The sequence below is a fragment of the Callionymus lyra genome, chromosome 6, assembly GCF_982586985.1.
Source record: "Callionymus lyra chromosome 6, fCalLyr1.hap1.1, whole genome shotgun sequence".
Classification (NCBI taxonomy): Eukaryota; Metazoa; Chordata; class Actinopteri; order Syngnathiformes; family Callionymidae; genus Callionymus; species Callionymus lyra.
The window spans coordinates 11834599-11852391 of NC_141823.1; the positions used below are offsets into that span (position 1 = coordinate 11834599).

Sequence of the window (17793 nt, forward strand, 5' to 3'; positions counted from 1 at the left end):
TTGAAAATTGTTTGATTAAAGTTGAAAATTGTTTGATTCAAGTTGAAAATTGTTTGATTATAGTTGAAAATTGTTTGATTCAAGTTGAAAATTGTTTGATTATAGTTGAAAATTGTTTGATTAAAGTTAAAAATAGTTTGATTTTAGTTGAAAATTGTTTGATTCAAGTTGAAAATTGTTTGATTCAAGTTGAAAATTGTTTGATTCAAGTTGAAAATTGTTTGATTATAGTTGAAAATTGTTTGATTCAAGTTGAAAATTGTTTGATTCAAGTTGAAAATTGTTTGATTCAAGTTGAAAATTGTTTGATTATAGTTGAAAATTGTTTGATTCAAGTTGAAAATTGTTTGATTCAAGTTGAAAATTGTTTGATTATAGTTGAAAATTGTTTGATTATAGTTGAAAATTGTTTGATTCAAGTTGAAAATTGTTTGATTTTAGTTGAAAATTGTTTGATTTTAGTTGAAAATTGTTTGATTATAGTTGAAAATTGTTAGATTCAAGTTGAAAATTGTTTGATTTTAGTTGAAAATTGTTTGATTCAAGTTGAAAATTGTTTGATTTTAGTTGAAAATTGTTTGATTACAGTTGAAAATTGTTTGATTACAGTTGAAAATTGTTTGATTATAGTTGAAAATTTTTTGATTCAAGTTGAAAATTGTTTGATTTTAGTTGAAAATTTTTTGATTCAAGTTGAAAATTGTTTGATTTTAGTTGAAAATTGTTTGATTCAAGTTGAAAATTGTTTGATTACAGTTGAAAATTGTTTGATTATAGTTGAAAATTGTTTGATTCAAGTTGAAAATTGTTTGATTTTAGTTGAAAATTGTTTGATTTTAGTTGAAAATTGTTTGATTATAGTTGAAAATTGTTAGATTCAAGTTGAAAATTGTTTGATTTTAGTTGAAAATTGTTTGATTATAGTTGAAAATTGTTTGATTCAAGTTGAAAATTGTTTGATTACAGTTGAAAATTGTTTGATTATAGTTGAAAATTGTTTGATTCAAGTTGAAAATTGTTTGATTACAGTTGAAAATTGTTTGATTATAGTTGAAAATTGTTTGATTCAAGTTGAAAATTGTTTGATTACAGTTGAAAATTGTTTGATTATAGTTGAAAATTGTTTGATTCAAGTTGAAAATTGTTTGATTACAGTTGAAAATTGTTTGATTATAGTTGAAAATTGTTTGATTATAGTTGAAAATTGTTTGATTATAGTTGAAAATTGTTTGATTATAGTTGAAAATTGTTTTGATTCAAGTTGAAAATTGTTTGATTATAGTTGAAAATTGTTTGATTCAAGTTGAAAATTGTTTGATTATAGTTGAAAATTGTTTGATTATAGTTGAAAATTGTTTGATTATAGTTGAAAATTGTTTGATTATAGTTGAAAATTGTTTGATTACAGTTGAAAATTGTTTGATTATAGTTGAAAATTGTGTGATTACACATCAATACACATCAAATACAGAATCATTTCTTGGAGGTTCACTTGCACACAGTTTTTGAAGGAACTCAACTGGTAGGTTGTTCCAAACATCTTGGAGAAATAACCACAGATGTTCTGTAGATGTTTCTCAAATCCTTCTGTCTCTTCATGTTATCACAGACAGACTCCATGATGTTGAGATCAGGGCTCTGTGGGTTCATACCATCACTTCCAGGACTTCTTCTTCTTTACGCTGAAGATATTTCTTAAAGACATTGGATGTTTGCTTGTGGTTGTTGTCCTGCTATAAATGTAGGTCCAATCATACCCTCCTTGGTGGTATTTCAACCTCCGACATGTTTCACTGTTGCCTCCAGACACTCATTATGGAAGCGCTCTGCAGCCTTCGGCGAACAAAATTCTGCTACAGCCAAATATTTCATAAATACATATATATATATATATTTGGGCTCATCGCAAGACTTTGTTCATAATAAATATGCAAAGTTACTTATAAACCATATTTAAATCTACTAAACTCTCCATTCCTTCATTCATAGAATATATATATAGATATATATATCTATATATATATACAGTATATATATATAGTTATTATGTTATAGTGACACTAAAAACTGCTCACAAGAGAATATCACAGTATTATTTTCATATATTCATGATTCATGCATCATTTTTCTTTTGTTCCATCCATTCACGCCTCACTTCATCTCTTCACTGTGAGCTCAGCGTCTCCTCGTTTTATGTTTGTCTGCGAAAATACAATCAAAATTCTAATTCACGATACATTGTTTTACAAATAGCACTTGTTTACAGGATTGTCGGACTTCATTTAAGTGGTTGCATTTCCCACGTACATTTAAAATCAGAGTTTTTTGTTATTTCAATTCAAGTGACCAATGCTGGGTTGGATCAAACCGCCACTGCCCTTGAGCAACCGGGGTATAAACAGAAACACTGTCACTACGGATAAAAGTAGAAATCTGTTCTTTTCTGGCCGTAAAAAGAAAAGCACTCGTTAAAATTCACTTGATAACAATCGTATTAAAATATACTTTTTCTCTGTGGAAGATTTAATGACGCTTTTCTCCAATTGGTGTTCAACGCAACACAAATCACATCAGAGACACAATAAAAAAAATCATTAAAATATAAATAATCAGTAATTTATTGCGTTCATAAAAATGTACATAAAATAAAAGACAGAAAGAAATGGAACACAACAAAGCATCTTTGTACTTGCCAGTGTTATATCTTTAAATATGTATATATAATATATAACCAGTTTAGTGTCACCTTAATATCTTAAAAAGTATTTAAATGTTTTATTACACTCTTATAGAGCAAGTAGGTCTTTTTTTGTTTCAGTACCAAAATGAATTTTGTATTTTTTAAGTCTTGTATGGAAGCAAATGTCCACAACATCTGGATTGTTTAGGAACATTACGTTTTATAAACATGTTAAAGTTCATGAACGTCTATTAACTATATGAGCAGAAGATTCGTGATCGCCGACTAGTGGACTCTTTGGGGCATAACACGCCACAATTCAACCAGAGGCGCTCCAGTGATAAAAAGAACACTTTTTGGATTATAGGCCATTTTTAAAACTACATTTATACATATTTCTATTTGTTCATTGCTGTGTTTGGTTTCTAATCCAGTTTTATATTTTGCAATGGCTACCATGGTTCCGTTTTCCATTGCTAATGTTTTGTGTTATCCTATTTAATTATTTTATGTAGTACTGCCACCACAATATAATCCAATGTTGTATTTGCAACACTATAATAAAGGTTTCTGTTTCTGATCCTAACATATTTAGCTTTACTGTTAGCACAGTTGACGGAAGACTATGCTGCCCTCTCGTGGATTTTATGATGTATCGCATGAACAATATATTGTCCAACAATCTATTATTATTTCGTTTAATGCATGGAACGTCGATACAGACTTTCCTCCTCTTTACTTTGAGTCTCACCTGGATGTCTGAGCTCCTTCATGAGACTTGTTTATGTTATCTCGCACCTGGATGTCTGAGCCTGTCAAACTTGTTCATGTTATCTCTCACCTGGTGACCACAGTTTGTTGCACCTGTCAACAAGATACGTGCAGGTTAGTAGAGCACTTCAAATGTCAAATAATGATCTTTCATTTATTGTTTCATAATTCACAGACGCAGAGTTTCCTCGGGAGTGGCTGCTGATGTGACTCTGGTCAGTCGAGATAAGCTCAGTTTTAGACTGGAGTAAAGTATCTGACGCTTCCGCGATCACAGCCAAGTCATCCGACGCTAAATTGAAATAACTATATATTATTAAAGATAAAGGTTTTATCTGTCATATGAATGAATGTGGAAACATTTTACTGTAGTTTTGTTTTATTTTATCATGTTATGAATGTTGTTGTCATTTCAATACAAAGACATCTCAACTTTAAATTACATAAAAATAGAACAATATTTAATAATATATAGTTATATTTTAAAGAGGTTTTAATAAAAAACAGTGAAATGTTTCCAAATTCATTCATTCTAGATAAAACCTTCATCTTTAATACTATATAGTTATTATTAACACACGTTTGCACATTTTTAATGTATTAACGTTTAAAGTTCACATGTGTTTACACTGTATTTAAATTACTACAACATTCAAAACATGATGAAATCAAAAACTACAGTAAAATGTTTCCAAATTCATTCATATGATGGATAGAACCTTCATCTTTAATAATATATAGTTATTATTCACACAGGTTTGCCATTTTTATTTGATTGCTGTTAAAAGGGGTGATATGAGCTCACATTTCATATGTTCTTCATCTTTATCTTTAGACTTGGATTGTATCATCTTCTTCTTTCTCTTTATTTCTTTTTGTTCTTGTTCTTATTTTATTTTTATTTATTTTTATGAAAATTGCTGTATTGCTGTGGCTAATTGGAAAAATAAAGTTCTACCTTACCTTACCTTACCTTACCTTACATGAACTGAACATAAAACTCCCACCAAAAACAAATTAAATGTCTTAGAAACGATATCAAGGTGTTTATTTTTGACAAATCAATATTGAAAAATAATCATTTGAATGAAAATGTCGTTTACATTTTTAACAAATCATTTCCCTATATTCTACATTTAGTAAGTATTGATGTAACAAGAGAAACAACGTTTCAATTCGCATAAAACCTGATTGAAGTTTTAGTTATTATTGATGTATTTGACTCGTTCGTGATGTAATCTCTCGACATTTGACTGTAGGGCGTAGGATGATGATCGCGGAAGCGTCTTCACTTCAGTAACATGTCGACCACACGTCGCTGTTTCTTCTCCTGGTCCTTATCGTTGTGTTTGTCCGCAGTTGTGTGTTCGAGACACGCGCCCAGGATGATGTTCACCGCAGAAGGTATTTGGACTTTTTATTTCACACGCATGCGCGGAAATATTGGCTGTAAAAAATACAATTTAGGTTCAAAATTTAAAGTCGTGAAGACAAAATAAGATTTAAAAAAAGTTTAAATATAACCGCATTTACTACGAATGACTTTAATGTAGTTGAAAGTGTGTCTTATACGTAAATATCTCACGATTATTGTGTGTAAAAAGTAAAGTATGTACTAAAAAAATACGTTCTCGCTCCACCAACAAAAGCAGGTGTTCCTTCAGAGGTGAAGAGAATGGAAAATAAAACCACGTCATATCGTTTGCAAATATTGATCTGATAGATGTTGTTTGTTGTTCGTTTATTATTTGAAACGTTATCTAGATGTGTTGTTTTTTTGTGTGTTTGCAAAGATGTGGATTTGTTTGTTGATACATGGAAAAGGTTTCTTTAGGTAAGATCTTCTCTGAAACTGGTTCGATTCTGAGCAAGAATCTGTTTTGAATTTCTATTTTTAAATTAATATCATAAATGATGTAGTTAACTGCTCGGCATGTTTGTCTAATGGAAGTCACGATGTTCCTAGTTATCATCGAGTCAACGAGATAATTGCTTTGACAATAATGGGATTTAAAAAACATATATATAGCGTATCATTTTATTTCTTTAAATAAAATAATATATATATATTTATACATATGTTCATGATAAAATTATTTTATTGCAAATAAAAACAGGTGGTGAAAAGAAAGAAATATTTCATATTTAACTTACAATTAAAATTCATGTTATTGTTACGAAAATTCCCGGGGTTTTTTCACTTAGAAGATAAAATTAATTTATATCTTCAGTTTTTATGTTTATTATAGTAAATGTTTTTCCTAAAATAACAGATTGACTCTCAGTCAGTGTTACAACAATATTTTCTCAATGTTTTCCTTTTGTTTTTAAAGAATCATTAATAGTGTATTTTGTTGTTTTGAAGGTACAAGTAGTGTCCCGATCTTGAAACTTTAAAATGAGTTTAACATGAGCTTAACTATTACTTGCAGTTTTAAATGTATACTTTCATTTGATGGTTATAATGTCGTATATTTGTTCCTTCATCAGCAGCTTCACAGACCCTTAAAGTGATATAACACTAATCCTGTTGACCAGTTAGATTAGGTTAGGTTTGGTTAGGTAGAACTTTATTGATTTATTGAAATGTTTTTTCCCAAATTATCCACAGCAAATACAGCAATTTCAGAAAAAATAATCAAAATAAAATAAGAACAAGAACAAAGAGAAATAAAGAGAAAGAACAAGATGATACAATCTAAGTCTAAAGATGAAGATAAAGAACATAGATCAAAGAAAAAAGGATACAAAGACTAACATAGAACAGAACTTATAGATACTTTTACTCCACTCCTGCCCCCGAACTCAGAATTGTACAATTAAATAGCCCGAGGAATGAATCCTTGAGTCCTTGAGTCTATTAGTTTTGCACCTGGGAAGGAGCATTCGTGCACTCATTCTGCTTCTCTCATACTATCAACTAGTCAAATACTATATGTTTTAACTACCATAATACAACAATAAATGAAATATTCACGTGTAATTTTCAACAATATGTGTACATAAAAATCTGGAAAACTTGATTATTTAGATTTTGTTGTGTTGAAGCTGATATGAACCAACTCTACACCGACATCATTCTGGCGTTGTTTGACGTCAACATATTTCTGACATTTTCTAATCGCAGAAGCTTCGATGCCGATATCAACTTTCCCGGATGACTTTTCACCGGTGAGCGTCCTTCCTGGACAAGACGCCGTCACGGTCGTGGGTCGGACGGACGTCGTCACGTGTGACTTCAGAACCCGTCAGAAGGTAACGACTTCTTGTCGTCTCACGGCGAGGAGCTCTCTGTTGAAACAGTTTCTCTGCAGATGCTGCGAAAGAAGGTGGAGTGGGAAGGATGTGAAGGTGTAAGTAGACAAGCAGACAAGTGAAGAAAACAAAATCATTATAAATCACGGATCTAACTCCGCTCGGCTCAGCAGTGCCAGTACAGCATCTCTGTGGTCCACCAGAGGAAGGGTGTGGAGGGTGTCGTGGTGGTGTGTGCGTCCAGGAATTACGACACGATATGCTGCGACTTAGTAAGTGTCTTCACGCCGATGAACTTATGGACCAGACTTATAAGACAATACATTAAACAATCCCTTTCTCTCAGACCTTATCGGACGAGCAGCCGATGTGCAGGCGCACGGGACGACTGGACCAAATCAACGCCGTGATCCGAGACATGCTCTTGAAACGGGACGAACATTCTATTCTTGTCGGTGAGTTTTTTAATCTCCTGCCGCTCTCCGCCCACTTGGTATAAAAGCTACGTTCAAAAACCATTCACAGAATCCCCAGAAGGTGATTCTCTTCTCTCGACGTACTCTGGGTTTCAAGAGCTGGTCGGGGTCCATAAGCTGGGAAAAGATAAAGTTGGACCAGCAAACCACGATAAGGGTAAGAGGGGGTTTTTATTTACAACATATATAATAACGACACCTTTACCTTTCAGTCTCTCACACTTCCTTATTTCAACTTCAGTTCCTTTTTCTTTAACCGGTACTGTTTCTTTCGGAACTCAGGCTCAGGTTGATCAGCTGTTCAAATAAATCCAATAATGTTTCAATAATAATAAGGACTTTCCGGTTCCTGATGGCCTCTGGTACTTTGCAAACTAGACATGGAAGATAAACAATATGAAGAGGCACCTCCGCAGTTTTATAAACTCAGTTCATTACACCGTCGTCCAGAATCCTATGTTGATGTTGCGCGTCTTTCTGAAATGCCTGCTTCTTCTTCAAACCCACAGAGCGGCGGTACAAGGGACTGATTTTGAGCCGAAACAAGAAAGACCCACTGCAGGACAAGGTCTACGCCTTCTATAACGAGAAAGACACCTACAGAGACGTCACCAGCAAAATGTGGATTCCCTTTGTGACGCAGCTTTGCCTGGTGAGCTCAGGAATGTATGCTTGGTTACCAGGAACTAGCGCTTTGATTTACCTGGAATCGTTTTAAGAAGCTGAAATTTTGATTCTTAACTTTGATACTGAGACGGCGGGAGAAGAAGTAAGTAATATTTGTAGAGCTTTTCTAGACCAGGGTCACAAAGCGCTTAAACAATCAAAACAATACCCAATAAAATAGATGCTTAAAATATCAAGAGACCATCGAGCGGGCACAGGAGTCTCAGAGAACCAAGGAAAACCCTGAACAAATAAAAATGTTCTAAGATGTTTCTTGAAGGAGTCAGTAGATCATCAAACACAGAGAGAGAGGAAGATCAGTCCAAAGCTTAGGAGCAACAGTCTGGAAGGATTTCTCTTCTCTGTGTGTGGATCAGCAGATTCTGAGCTGGGGTGTAAGGTTGAATAAGATCACTGATGTAAGAAGGGTTCTTGCTGCAGAGTTTTGTATCAACTGCAGGCGAGACAGCTCCTTCTACTTTAGACATGAAAACAAACTGTTTAGTCCAGTTAAATAGTCCAGACGAGAAGACACAAACGCATGGATTACAAGCTCCAGATCATGTTGTGACAACATTTACCTAAATTTAGAGACATTTTTAATAGTTGAAGGAAACAGTTTCTGGTCAGTTTTCTGCAGTGTTGAACTAGAGACATTTCCAATACAATACCCAGGTTTCTCAGGCTCAGTTTGATAGACTGACCTAAGTCACCCAAGTACTGACTCAACCCTGGAATCTTATCATCAGGAACAATAACCAGAGTTTCAGTTTTGTCCACATTTAGCTGAAAGGGTTTTCATTCAGCCATTGTTTGATTTCTAGCAAACAATTGACTAAGCTGTTCAGCCTCTGGGGCTCAGTTGGATCAAAAGAGCAGTAGAGCTGGATGTCATCAGCAAAGATGTGGTAAAAAAAAAAAAAAAGGAAATCTCTGAACGCTTTTACCCAGAAGATTAAAGTACAGTAAAAACAATAAAGGACCCAGAACAGAACCTTGAAGGACTCCACACAACAGATCAGCTGATTCAGACCTCATTTGATTGGCAGATACACTGTAACACAGACCCAGACAGTCCCACTTCATCCCTCAGTCTTCTCAGCAGGATCTGGTGATCAACTGTGTCAAAGGCTGAGGACAGATCCAAGAGAACCAGAACAGTGTATTGACCCGAGTCAGCCGACATCATGATGTCACTGGACACTGTCAGTAAGGCTGTCTCCGTAGAGTGATGTTTGCTGATCCAGGAACAAAGACAGAAGAAGCCGCTGAACACCAACTAAGAAGATGCGATGTTAAATGTTTTGAGAATCAATAGTTGACGTAAGTAGCACTTCTGTCCGGGAACTGCCTTCATGAATGAGCAGGAACTTGAACTGATTGGAAGTGATTATCGCTGGGAACTGGAATCGAAACAAGGAATCTGAGTCTAATTCAAACTTATTTTTTTAATCACATTTTTACAGAAACAGGAGCAGGAACTCAAAGTGTTTCTCCCCTTTCGTTTAGTATCTGAGTATTGAGTGATGCAATAATTAAAAACACATCCTGGTATCAGTGGGTGTAACCGACTGTCTCTAATGTCAAGGCAGATAAAGGCGGCAGCAAGAACGTGCTCCAGTTCACCTGGACGTCCCAGCTGAGTGCCCGGCTCTACTGTGGAGACACCGACACCAGGTCTGGCTTCTTTGAGCTGGTGGACGTGGCAACGATCCATGCAGAGAGCTGGCAAGAAACCAAGATATACGCGCTCTTCAGAAATGAATGGTAATCCAAAACCTTTACCAGAGATCCTGTGAATCACTATGATTAAGATCCTGCAACAAAAGACAGGAAGTCGACTCACTGCAAAAGTATTTTCATCATAGGATGAGTAGTACATTACAAAAAGTCACTGTAGCGTTCGCCCGGTCAAAGGGTCATCTGTCTTCTTCATTTGAAAAACACGAGTCAGTCTCTCACATGTTTTCCGTCTCGTCAGGAGCGTCAGTGCCGTGTGCGTCTACACCGTGAAAGATTTCGACGACGTCTTCCGAGAGTCTCGGTTCAGACTCCCTGACAATGAACGACCAAGACAGGTGTGTGTTTGTAAAAGTAAGCAAGTTTGCTAAAGGTGTTTAGGTTTTGACAACTTTATATTTGACAAGGTATGTAATATTGACATCATTGGACCGGACAAATGTAGAAAAATATCACTTATCTCTTCAATAGATAATAGCTTTTTGACAAAGAGAATGTTCAAAAACATGTTACATATAGATGTATAAGAGAATACAACTGTGTATGTATATGTCACGGTACGGATTGGAATCCTACTACTGAATTGGGATCTGAATATTGGAATTCCAATCTGTCCTAGAAGGATTCCAGATTCTACTAGTGAATTCCAATCTCTACTAGGAGAAATATGAATCCTACTACTGTATTGGGATTTGAATATTGGAATTCCAATCTGTCCTAGGACAATGCCTATAGTAAGCACATCAAGTTTTTAAAGACCTTAACTTATCATTATCCAAAAGGTTCAAAAGCGTCCTGGGATCACGTCTAGTACACCCTGATCTGGGAACATCCGCCGCCATCACTTGATCAAGCTACTCTATGCTGTCACTTTGACATCAACTTTGGAACTGGCTTGGGAGCTTTTTTATACAAAGTCACTAGTTAACTGTTTTTCTCTGATTTACGTTTCAATATTAAGATCCCAGTTCAGTAGTAGGATTCCAATCTGTACTAGTAGGATTCCAGATCCTACTGGATTCCAATCTGCACTTTGACGTATACATTTAAAATCAAACTAAGAAAACCCAATACTTGTTTGCTGCTTACAGGATGTTTACTAGTATTGCAACACACAATTTATTTAGTGTTCCACTAGCTGCGCAGCACTGAGACCAATATCAAGTATAAACCCCCCCATTGTTCATGGTGCCGGAGTCAACATCTCAAGACAATTGTCTTGTTTGTCTCTTGTTTCCATTCCGTTCTGTTTCCCCAACCATTTTTTTTTTGCTACAACAGACGTTTATTGTTTCACTTTGGGCTTTGTCAACGCCCGGTACAACTTACAGTACTTAATTAGAGTAACTGGGTAACAACAATGCCACTGATCCATTGTAAGAAATTTAGAGTCCAGATTTTGTTAAAAACTCTTACTTCCTGTTCAGTTCTAGCTGGGACTTGTGATACACTGAACAAAGACTGTGTGGCCACAGAATTGTTAAGCAAACTCCACCCAGAGCTAAAAACAAGTATTGTTATTTTTGTCTTGCTGTAATCGTTTGTGTGACCACTTCTCCTTTCTTTTCTATAACAGTGTGTCAAAGACAGCACTAAACTTGACCCTCTAACGCTGAACAAAATCGCCCGAACGACAGAAATGAAGGACTGGGTCAAACCCGCTAAGAATTCTGGTCCGGTTTTCACGAACCATCACAACTACACCCGGATCTATGTCGACACTAGAGAACAATTTCCCGTTCTCTTCCTGTCTATGAGTGAGTATGAAACAACAAAACAAAGTGTGTGAAGTGTAGAAACGAGCAGCAGATGATTCATCTCAACACAAACATGGAAGCAAATGAGAGGTTAACACCAGTTTTAAAGCTAATCAACAAGTGAACAAGAAGTATTTTAATCATCAACACACATTTTGTTCATACCTTCCTGTTGTGACCCCTGGGATCCAGGAGACCTTGGGGTGTGTCTCCTGCACTTCAAGGACATGAGTCTCTCAGGCTTTGACTTTCATTGTTGCAGAAATAAAAAAACAAAGAAGTGTTGTTGTGAGCCAGAGTTTGAACAAGATTCATCAAATTGAATCTTATCTAAAGACTGTAGACGGATGTTCACATGTTCCATGTGGTTGAGTGTAGTAGCAGTTTGTGTAGTGTGTGTACTGGAGATGAAACTGCCGTGTGTGCAGGAAACCGAGTGGAGGAGGAAGAAATGTTGGTGTCATGGTGTAGCCTCATTTTAGAAGTAGAACATGCGAAGAGAGACAGAATGAGGAAGTTGCAGGAAGTTGATGGAGACTTTTTTGACGTTTAAAATGTATGTAAACGTCTTTAACTATGCAAGAGAAATAAGCTTCGTAGGTCAGAGATTCTTAAGCTGTGGTTCTGGACCCAAAAATGGATCGTAAAGCTTGAAAAAAAAGGTGATGGAGTCTCCTAAGGCCAGACCAGTCGAGAACCAACGACCTGCATAGGAGCTGGATCATGGAAGTGCATCATTGCCGTCAAATATTGAAACGTTTCATTGTTTTATTACAAATGTTTTCGACGAGACAAATACCGAAAACGGTACCGAACAACATCATTTAAAATATTGGATTTAAGAAACTTGTTTTTGATTCATTGGAATTAGAAAAATCAAACTTGAATGTGAAAAAAAGAAAATTCATTTATTCTAAAAAAAAAAGAAATTCATTAAAAAAAAAGAAAACAATTGTAAGAAATAAAATCAACCCTTTTAATTAAGAAATTATGAAATTTAAATATTAAAAAAACAATTATGTGCTTTAAAAAACACTAATAAACTTTTCAAAAATCGATCTCCAGAGGGATTAATAAAGTTAATCTAAAATCTGAACGGTCAAACATTAGCAGTGTTGCTAACCAGCGTTAGCTCCTGCATCACAGACAAAACTTCCTGCACGAGTTACTCCAGTTTAAGCCTAAAAACTATTGCAAGACATCAAAGTGTAGAACATGTTGAGGACATTAACGATGATGACAAAGAACTACTAAAGGATTCAGATAAATGTTGAGAAGTTCACCAGAAGCATCGACCTGTGACCTGCAGAAACGTTTGCTCCTGGTTTTCACAGTAGAGAAAATAATCACACGTGTAATTCTCGTTGATTCTCAGTTATTTGCCGACAATGACAGGATATGACTGTCTTATCTTGAACTCTACACAAACTCTTATCTTGCGCTGCACACCTGTCAAATTTCCTGTCAGCCGTGTTCTGTGTTGACTTCAGGCTCCAGACGAACGTTTGTGTTTTATCTTGAAAAGGGAGTAAAAGTGTTATTTTCAAGCCATGTGAGGCTGAATTGAATCAGTGGATGAAAAACTCTTTTTTTTGGGGAATAAAACGTCAGATGTGAGTCTAGTTTCTCGTCCCTTTTTCTCACCAGACAACGGGGGTCTCCACAAGGTGGTCCAGCTGGAGGGTCAGAGCTTCATCCTCGCCGAATACAGACCTTTCGGTGCCAGAGCCGACGTCCTGAGCATCACCGCTTCCCCCCTCGCTGTGAGTACTGGACCTGTGTAGCTATTATTAGAGCCATTCATCCTGGTGTTTGCAGAGGGAGGTGTACATGGGCAGCAGGCGACAGCTGGCGAGGCTGGACACCGGCAACTGTCAACTGTACGGAGACACATGTCAACAGTGTGTCCTGGCCAGAGACCCGCACTGTGGCTGGGACGGACAGTCCTGCTCCTCGGAGACTCAGTAAGAACGTTGTAGAAGTTCATGATTTAACGTGTGTTCAGACATTGAGCTCAAGATGAATATTCAAGACTAAATCAACTTAAGTTTGATACCAAAAAAAACATTTGGTCAAAACTCATCAACATCAATAAGTGAACGGCTCCATGCATGAGTCTACACTTCCACCAGCAAGACCTCCTAAAAAATATGGTCTACAAAAAAAAAAAAAAAAAAAATCTGTTGCGGATTATTTATTGACTATATATTCGTTTTAAATTCCACAGATTATTTTTGCTGTATCGTTAAAAAAAAAGTTGTGTATGATTTTTTGTGAATTTGAAAGTGGATCATTTTTCAGATCAGAAAAAAATTAAATAAATTGGATTTATTTTTTCCAGATCTGAAAATTGATCCACTTTAAAATCAACTACAAATGTTGGTGGTGTTCTGTAGTTTCATCTGGATTCAGGAAGCTTTTGAAGGTTTCATCGTTTACTTGTATGGCTTCTCACTGCTGCTGCTGCACATGCTCAGCTCGAGACAGATCTGGCAAACAAAAGTATTTAAAGTCTCATATGCAGTAAAACGCATTATAAGCTCAATCATACGATGGTTTAAAACTATGTTTGTCAACTTAAAAACCAGCTGGAAGTTCAGTGGAAAAGCGAATGTTATGCAATACATGATATTTTATTCTATATCTTTATTGTTTGTATAATAGTGTTTTCTTACCGTCTTGACACTTGAAGCCGTGAAGCCGTCCTTCACTGCAACATCATCATAAGTCATACAAGGCAACGTTCACGACCTTAACTGTGAGCTCGGATCAAGTCTCGACAACGTGTCTTTGATCTCGGCGCGACGCGAACGATTGAGGTCGCGCGACCTCTAGGTGGGCGGAAGAACGAGGCTGAGACGAACAGTGGTTCCACTGTGGTGGTTCCACTGTGGTGGTGTCACTGTGGTGGTGTCACCGAGGCCTGATGAGAAACGCTGCTGCTCTGAAACATCCAGTGGAAGCTGACGTTGCATCAGATGGTCTCTCAGTGTTTCAAAGACAAACAAAGCTGCGAACATAACCTGAGATCAAACAGGTTCAGATCAGTTAAAGGGCAAATCAAGTGTGATATTTATAATATATAATATTGAAGGTTAATGTTATTCCTCTAATACACTTGTCATTTTGATTCAGGAAAAGAAAAAAACGGAACATAATAAGATGTCGGGTTGCAGTGTACCCAGTGTATTTGTGGCCCCGTAATTTTGGGTTGAATAATTATAACTGGAAACCAAAGTATGTCCAAATATCAGCTTAAAAAGGGACTAAGACATCCTTAGTTGTCGCCAGGTTCCTTAAGGATTAGATTTTTTCTGAACGACATAATGACTGCTGCCATTTTGCGGTCAGAAGTTTAATTGCAACAAAAAAATGAACAGACTTATAAATATTTGTAAGTTAATTTTTAATGATAACATTTAAAAATTAAAAATAAAATGATTTAACTCTTTATTGAAATATGAACCACAAAAGAATGATGATGAAAAATAAATACGATTTAAAGATTGTTCTGGGAATTATGCCAGTGCATCAAACTATATTGCTTTTATTAACAAAATAAAATCGATGCAGTGCTGTTCATGTATCGATAATATCAAAGAAATATCGATACTTATATTGGTTTATTGACTGATTGTGACAATTGTGTTAAGTAAAATACAGTTGGTTTTAACTTGTGCATATTTGCAGGAACACGACGCAGGAAGTCGCGTCTGGGAACATTAAAGTCTGTGATAAGTCCCCCACGAAAGGTTTGTTTTGAAATCCTACAATTATTATTCTTTCTTCTCTCCTTAAGTCTATGACATTTTTCGTCACTTTTCGTACCTTAGATAACGTTCTGAACCACTTCGTCAATCCATGAAATTAACTCCCGTAATTGCCACTGCCAAGGAGGTTGTGTGTTTTGGCAAACTAATTCAAATGTCAATAAATGTGGCAGGAAAAAAGGATGTTCTTAAGACAATATTGAATATTTTATGCTGCTGCCACCCTCTGACCCGCTCGTGTCATTGCCGTCACCGATATTTCAAATGCAAAAAACTTTTTCGAGTTATGAAGTGTAATCATACGGCAATAATATATATTTTTTAATCCTGATCATGCGTGTAAATGAGCAACGAGTTCCTTACTGCTTTTACCCAGTAGTGCAGAAAAAACCCCAACATTCTTTATTTTAATAATTGACATAATTTAACAGAAACTTTTTTTCAAGTCCCTTGAAAACCCCAACGCAACTTTCACAAGGTATTTCAAGCTCCGTCACACCTGCACACGAGACTTTTGTTTTGACTCACAGAGTAGATTAAAATAAAAAGTACACGTTACTTTTCCATGAGCTTGAGCCACGAACGAGTCATTTAAGACTTGAGTTTGAAAAAACGAAGTTGCTTCAGTTTGAATTTTAACATCGTAAGATTCTGCGTTTTACACAATCTTGTCATCAGTTTCAAGTTCCTGTGAAGAAACATGTTTCCTCTCACACACCAAAGGTACAGGAGCCATATACTGAAAAAAAAGAGTTGGATTAAGACCAGCGACGACAAACTCAAAACTGCTCAAACCGGTTTATGAAGTTGATTCAGTCTGGGAGGCGTTAATGAAGCGTTTATTAAAACGTCAAACGGCTAGTAAAGCACTAATCCTCATTTAAACTCTAATCTTATGACCTTCATGAAGCTCGTCTTTCTAATCTGATGCTGCAGGTCACATGACCAACTGAAAATATGTGTTTTTTTCGGTTAAAACACGTGATGATTTTTGCAGACATGACTTAAGATTTCATAAAAAATAACCTACATAATTACCGTAACTGCTTAAAATTTGATCTAGAAAACGAAAGATGTTTTCACATATTTTATGTTTTCCTCAAATATGTGAAAAGGTTTAAATTCATCGTCTTACTTTATTTACACGTCTCGTAAATCCTATTTCTACTTTTGTCACATGGCTTTTTAAATAAAAGTTAAGTCTCCTGTTCTACCACTAGAGGGAGATGTTCAAAGATTTATATACGAGTGGCACCGGTGGCGTTACATTAGGGATGGTTAAATTAAACATTTTTATTTTTTTTCATCACTATTATTTTGCTTTAGACATTTAATTATTTTTTGTAATCGTTGAATTCAATCATTTCTGTAATTCAAGGTTGAATTTGTAAACATTTTAATAATCTAATTGGATTTTTTTAGTAAGAAATGTTCAAACATTAATGTTTTAAATCAAAACATTTTGAATCCGTAGCTTTTTAAAGTTACTATACGTTGCAACTAAACTTTGTGTAACTTCTTTCGTAGACCGCCTGTCAATCGATATAGTGTCGATGTACTCACTTCCTGTTCGGTCCAGCCACTTCCTGCGGTGTCCGATGAGCTCGCGACACGCCAGATACGCCTGGACTCACCGTGGACACGAGCACGCCTGCAGCCGGACGGAGCACGAGTGTCTGCACCTGATCTCCAACATGAGCGAGGAGCAGGAGGGCAGCTACAGGTGTGAGTCCGAGGAGGGCGGCTACACGCGAGTGGTGGCGCAGTACCACCTGCAGCTGGAGTCCGGTACTGCAGCCATATCTTTATGCAGGCTTCTGTTGCTCACGCTGGTGTTAGTGCTCTTGAGCAACTGACGATGAATCATTAATGAATGTGAAGGTTAAGTTTTTAATCCAATCATGTTGCAGCGAAGCTAGTGATGTCACTGTTTATTTCCTCCGTAGGTTTTATTTTAAAGTGTGTTAATGAATACATATTGCTTCTCGTGGATGTTATGATGAGCTTCAAACTAATACATGTATCTGTGGAAATAAAGTTATCTTTTACATGATCTGCCTTCATGTCTTCACTTGCTTCACAGTTTTACATACAAAGAGTCAAAGTCAAACATACAGCGACTGTTGCCAGGGGCCACAAATGTACTGTGACTATTGTGAGGGGTCACAAGTATACTGCGACTGTTTTGAGGTGCCATCAATATACTGAGAGTGTGTTGAGGGGCCGCAAATATACTGCGACTGTTTTGAGGGGCCGCAAATATACTGAGAGTGTGTTGAGGGGCCGCAAATATACTGAGAGTGTGTTGAGGGGCCGAAAAATATACTGCGACTGTTGCTAGGGGAAAAATATATATTGCAAATGTTTTGAGGGGCCATAAATATGCTACAAAGGTGGCAATGGGCCATTAATATACTGAGAGTGTGTTGAGGGGCCGCAAATATACTGAGAGTGTGTTGAGGGGCCGCAAATATACTGAGAGTGTGTTGAGGGGCCGAAAAATATACTGAGAGTGTGTTGAGGGGCCGAAAAATATACTGAGAGTGTGTTGAAGGGCCGCAAATACTGTATACTGAGAGTGTTGCAAAGGGCCACAAATATACTGCAACTGTTGCAAAGGAGCCACAAATATACTGCAAATGTTTTGAGGGGCCAACAAATATGCTACAACTGTTGCG

At 36.3% G+C, this 17793-nt stretch overlaps 1 protein-coding gene across 2 annotated transcripts; it reads left to right on the forward strand.

The window, feature by feature from the left end:
- The first annotated feature begins 4725 nt into the window (after nucleotides 1-4725).
- Nucleotides 4726-17168, forward strand: LOC148076370 (semaphorin-7A). Of its 2 annotated transcripts, none has more exons than XM_087793608.1 (14): nucleotides 4726-4855; nucleotides 6579-6706; nucleotides 6766-6804; nucleotides 6877-6978; nucleotides 7053-7161; nucleotides 7232-7339; nucleotides 7692-7834; nucleotides 9437-9615; nucleotides 9830-9926; nucleotides 11165-11345; nucleotides 12993-13108; nucleotides 13164-13309; nucleotides 15036-15097; nucleotides 16643-17168. In XM_087793608.1, the coding sequence occupies exons 1-14, from the start codon at nucleotides 4753-4755 to the stop codon at nucleotides 16969-16971; spliced, it is 1842 nt and encodes a 613-aa protein (XP_087649734.1). In that variant the 5' UTR covers nucleotides 4726-4752; the 3' UTR covers nucleotides 16972-17168. The 2 variants fall into 2 exon arrangements, with proteins under 2 accessions (XP_087649734.1, XP_087649735.1); XM_087793609.1 differs by having other exon boundaries at nucleotides 6880-6978.
- Nucleotides 17169-17793: the final 625 nt, after the last annotated feature.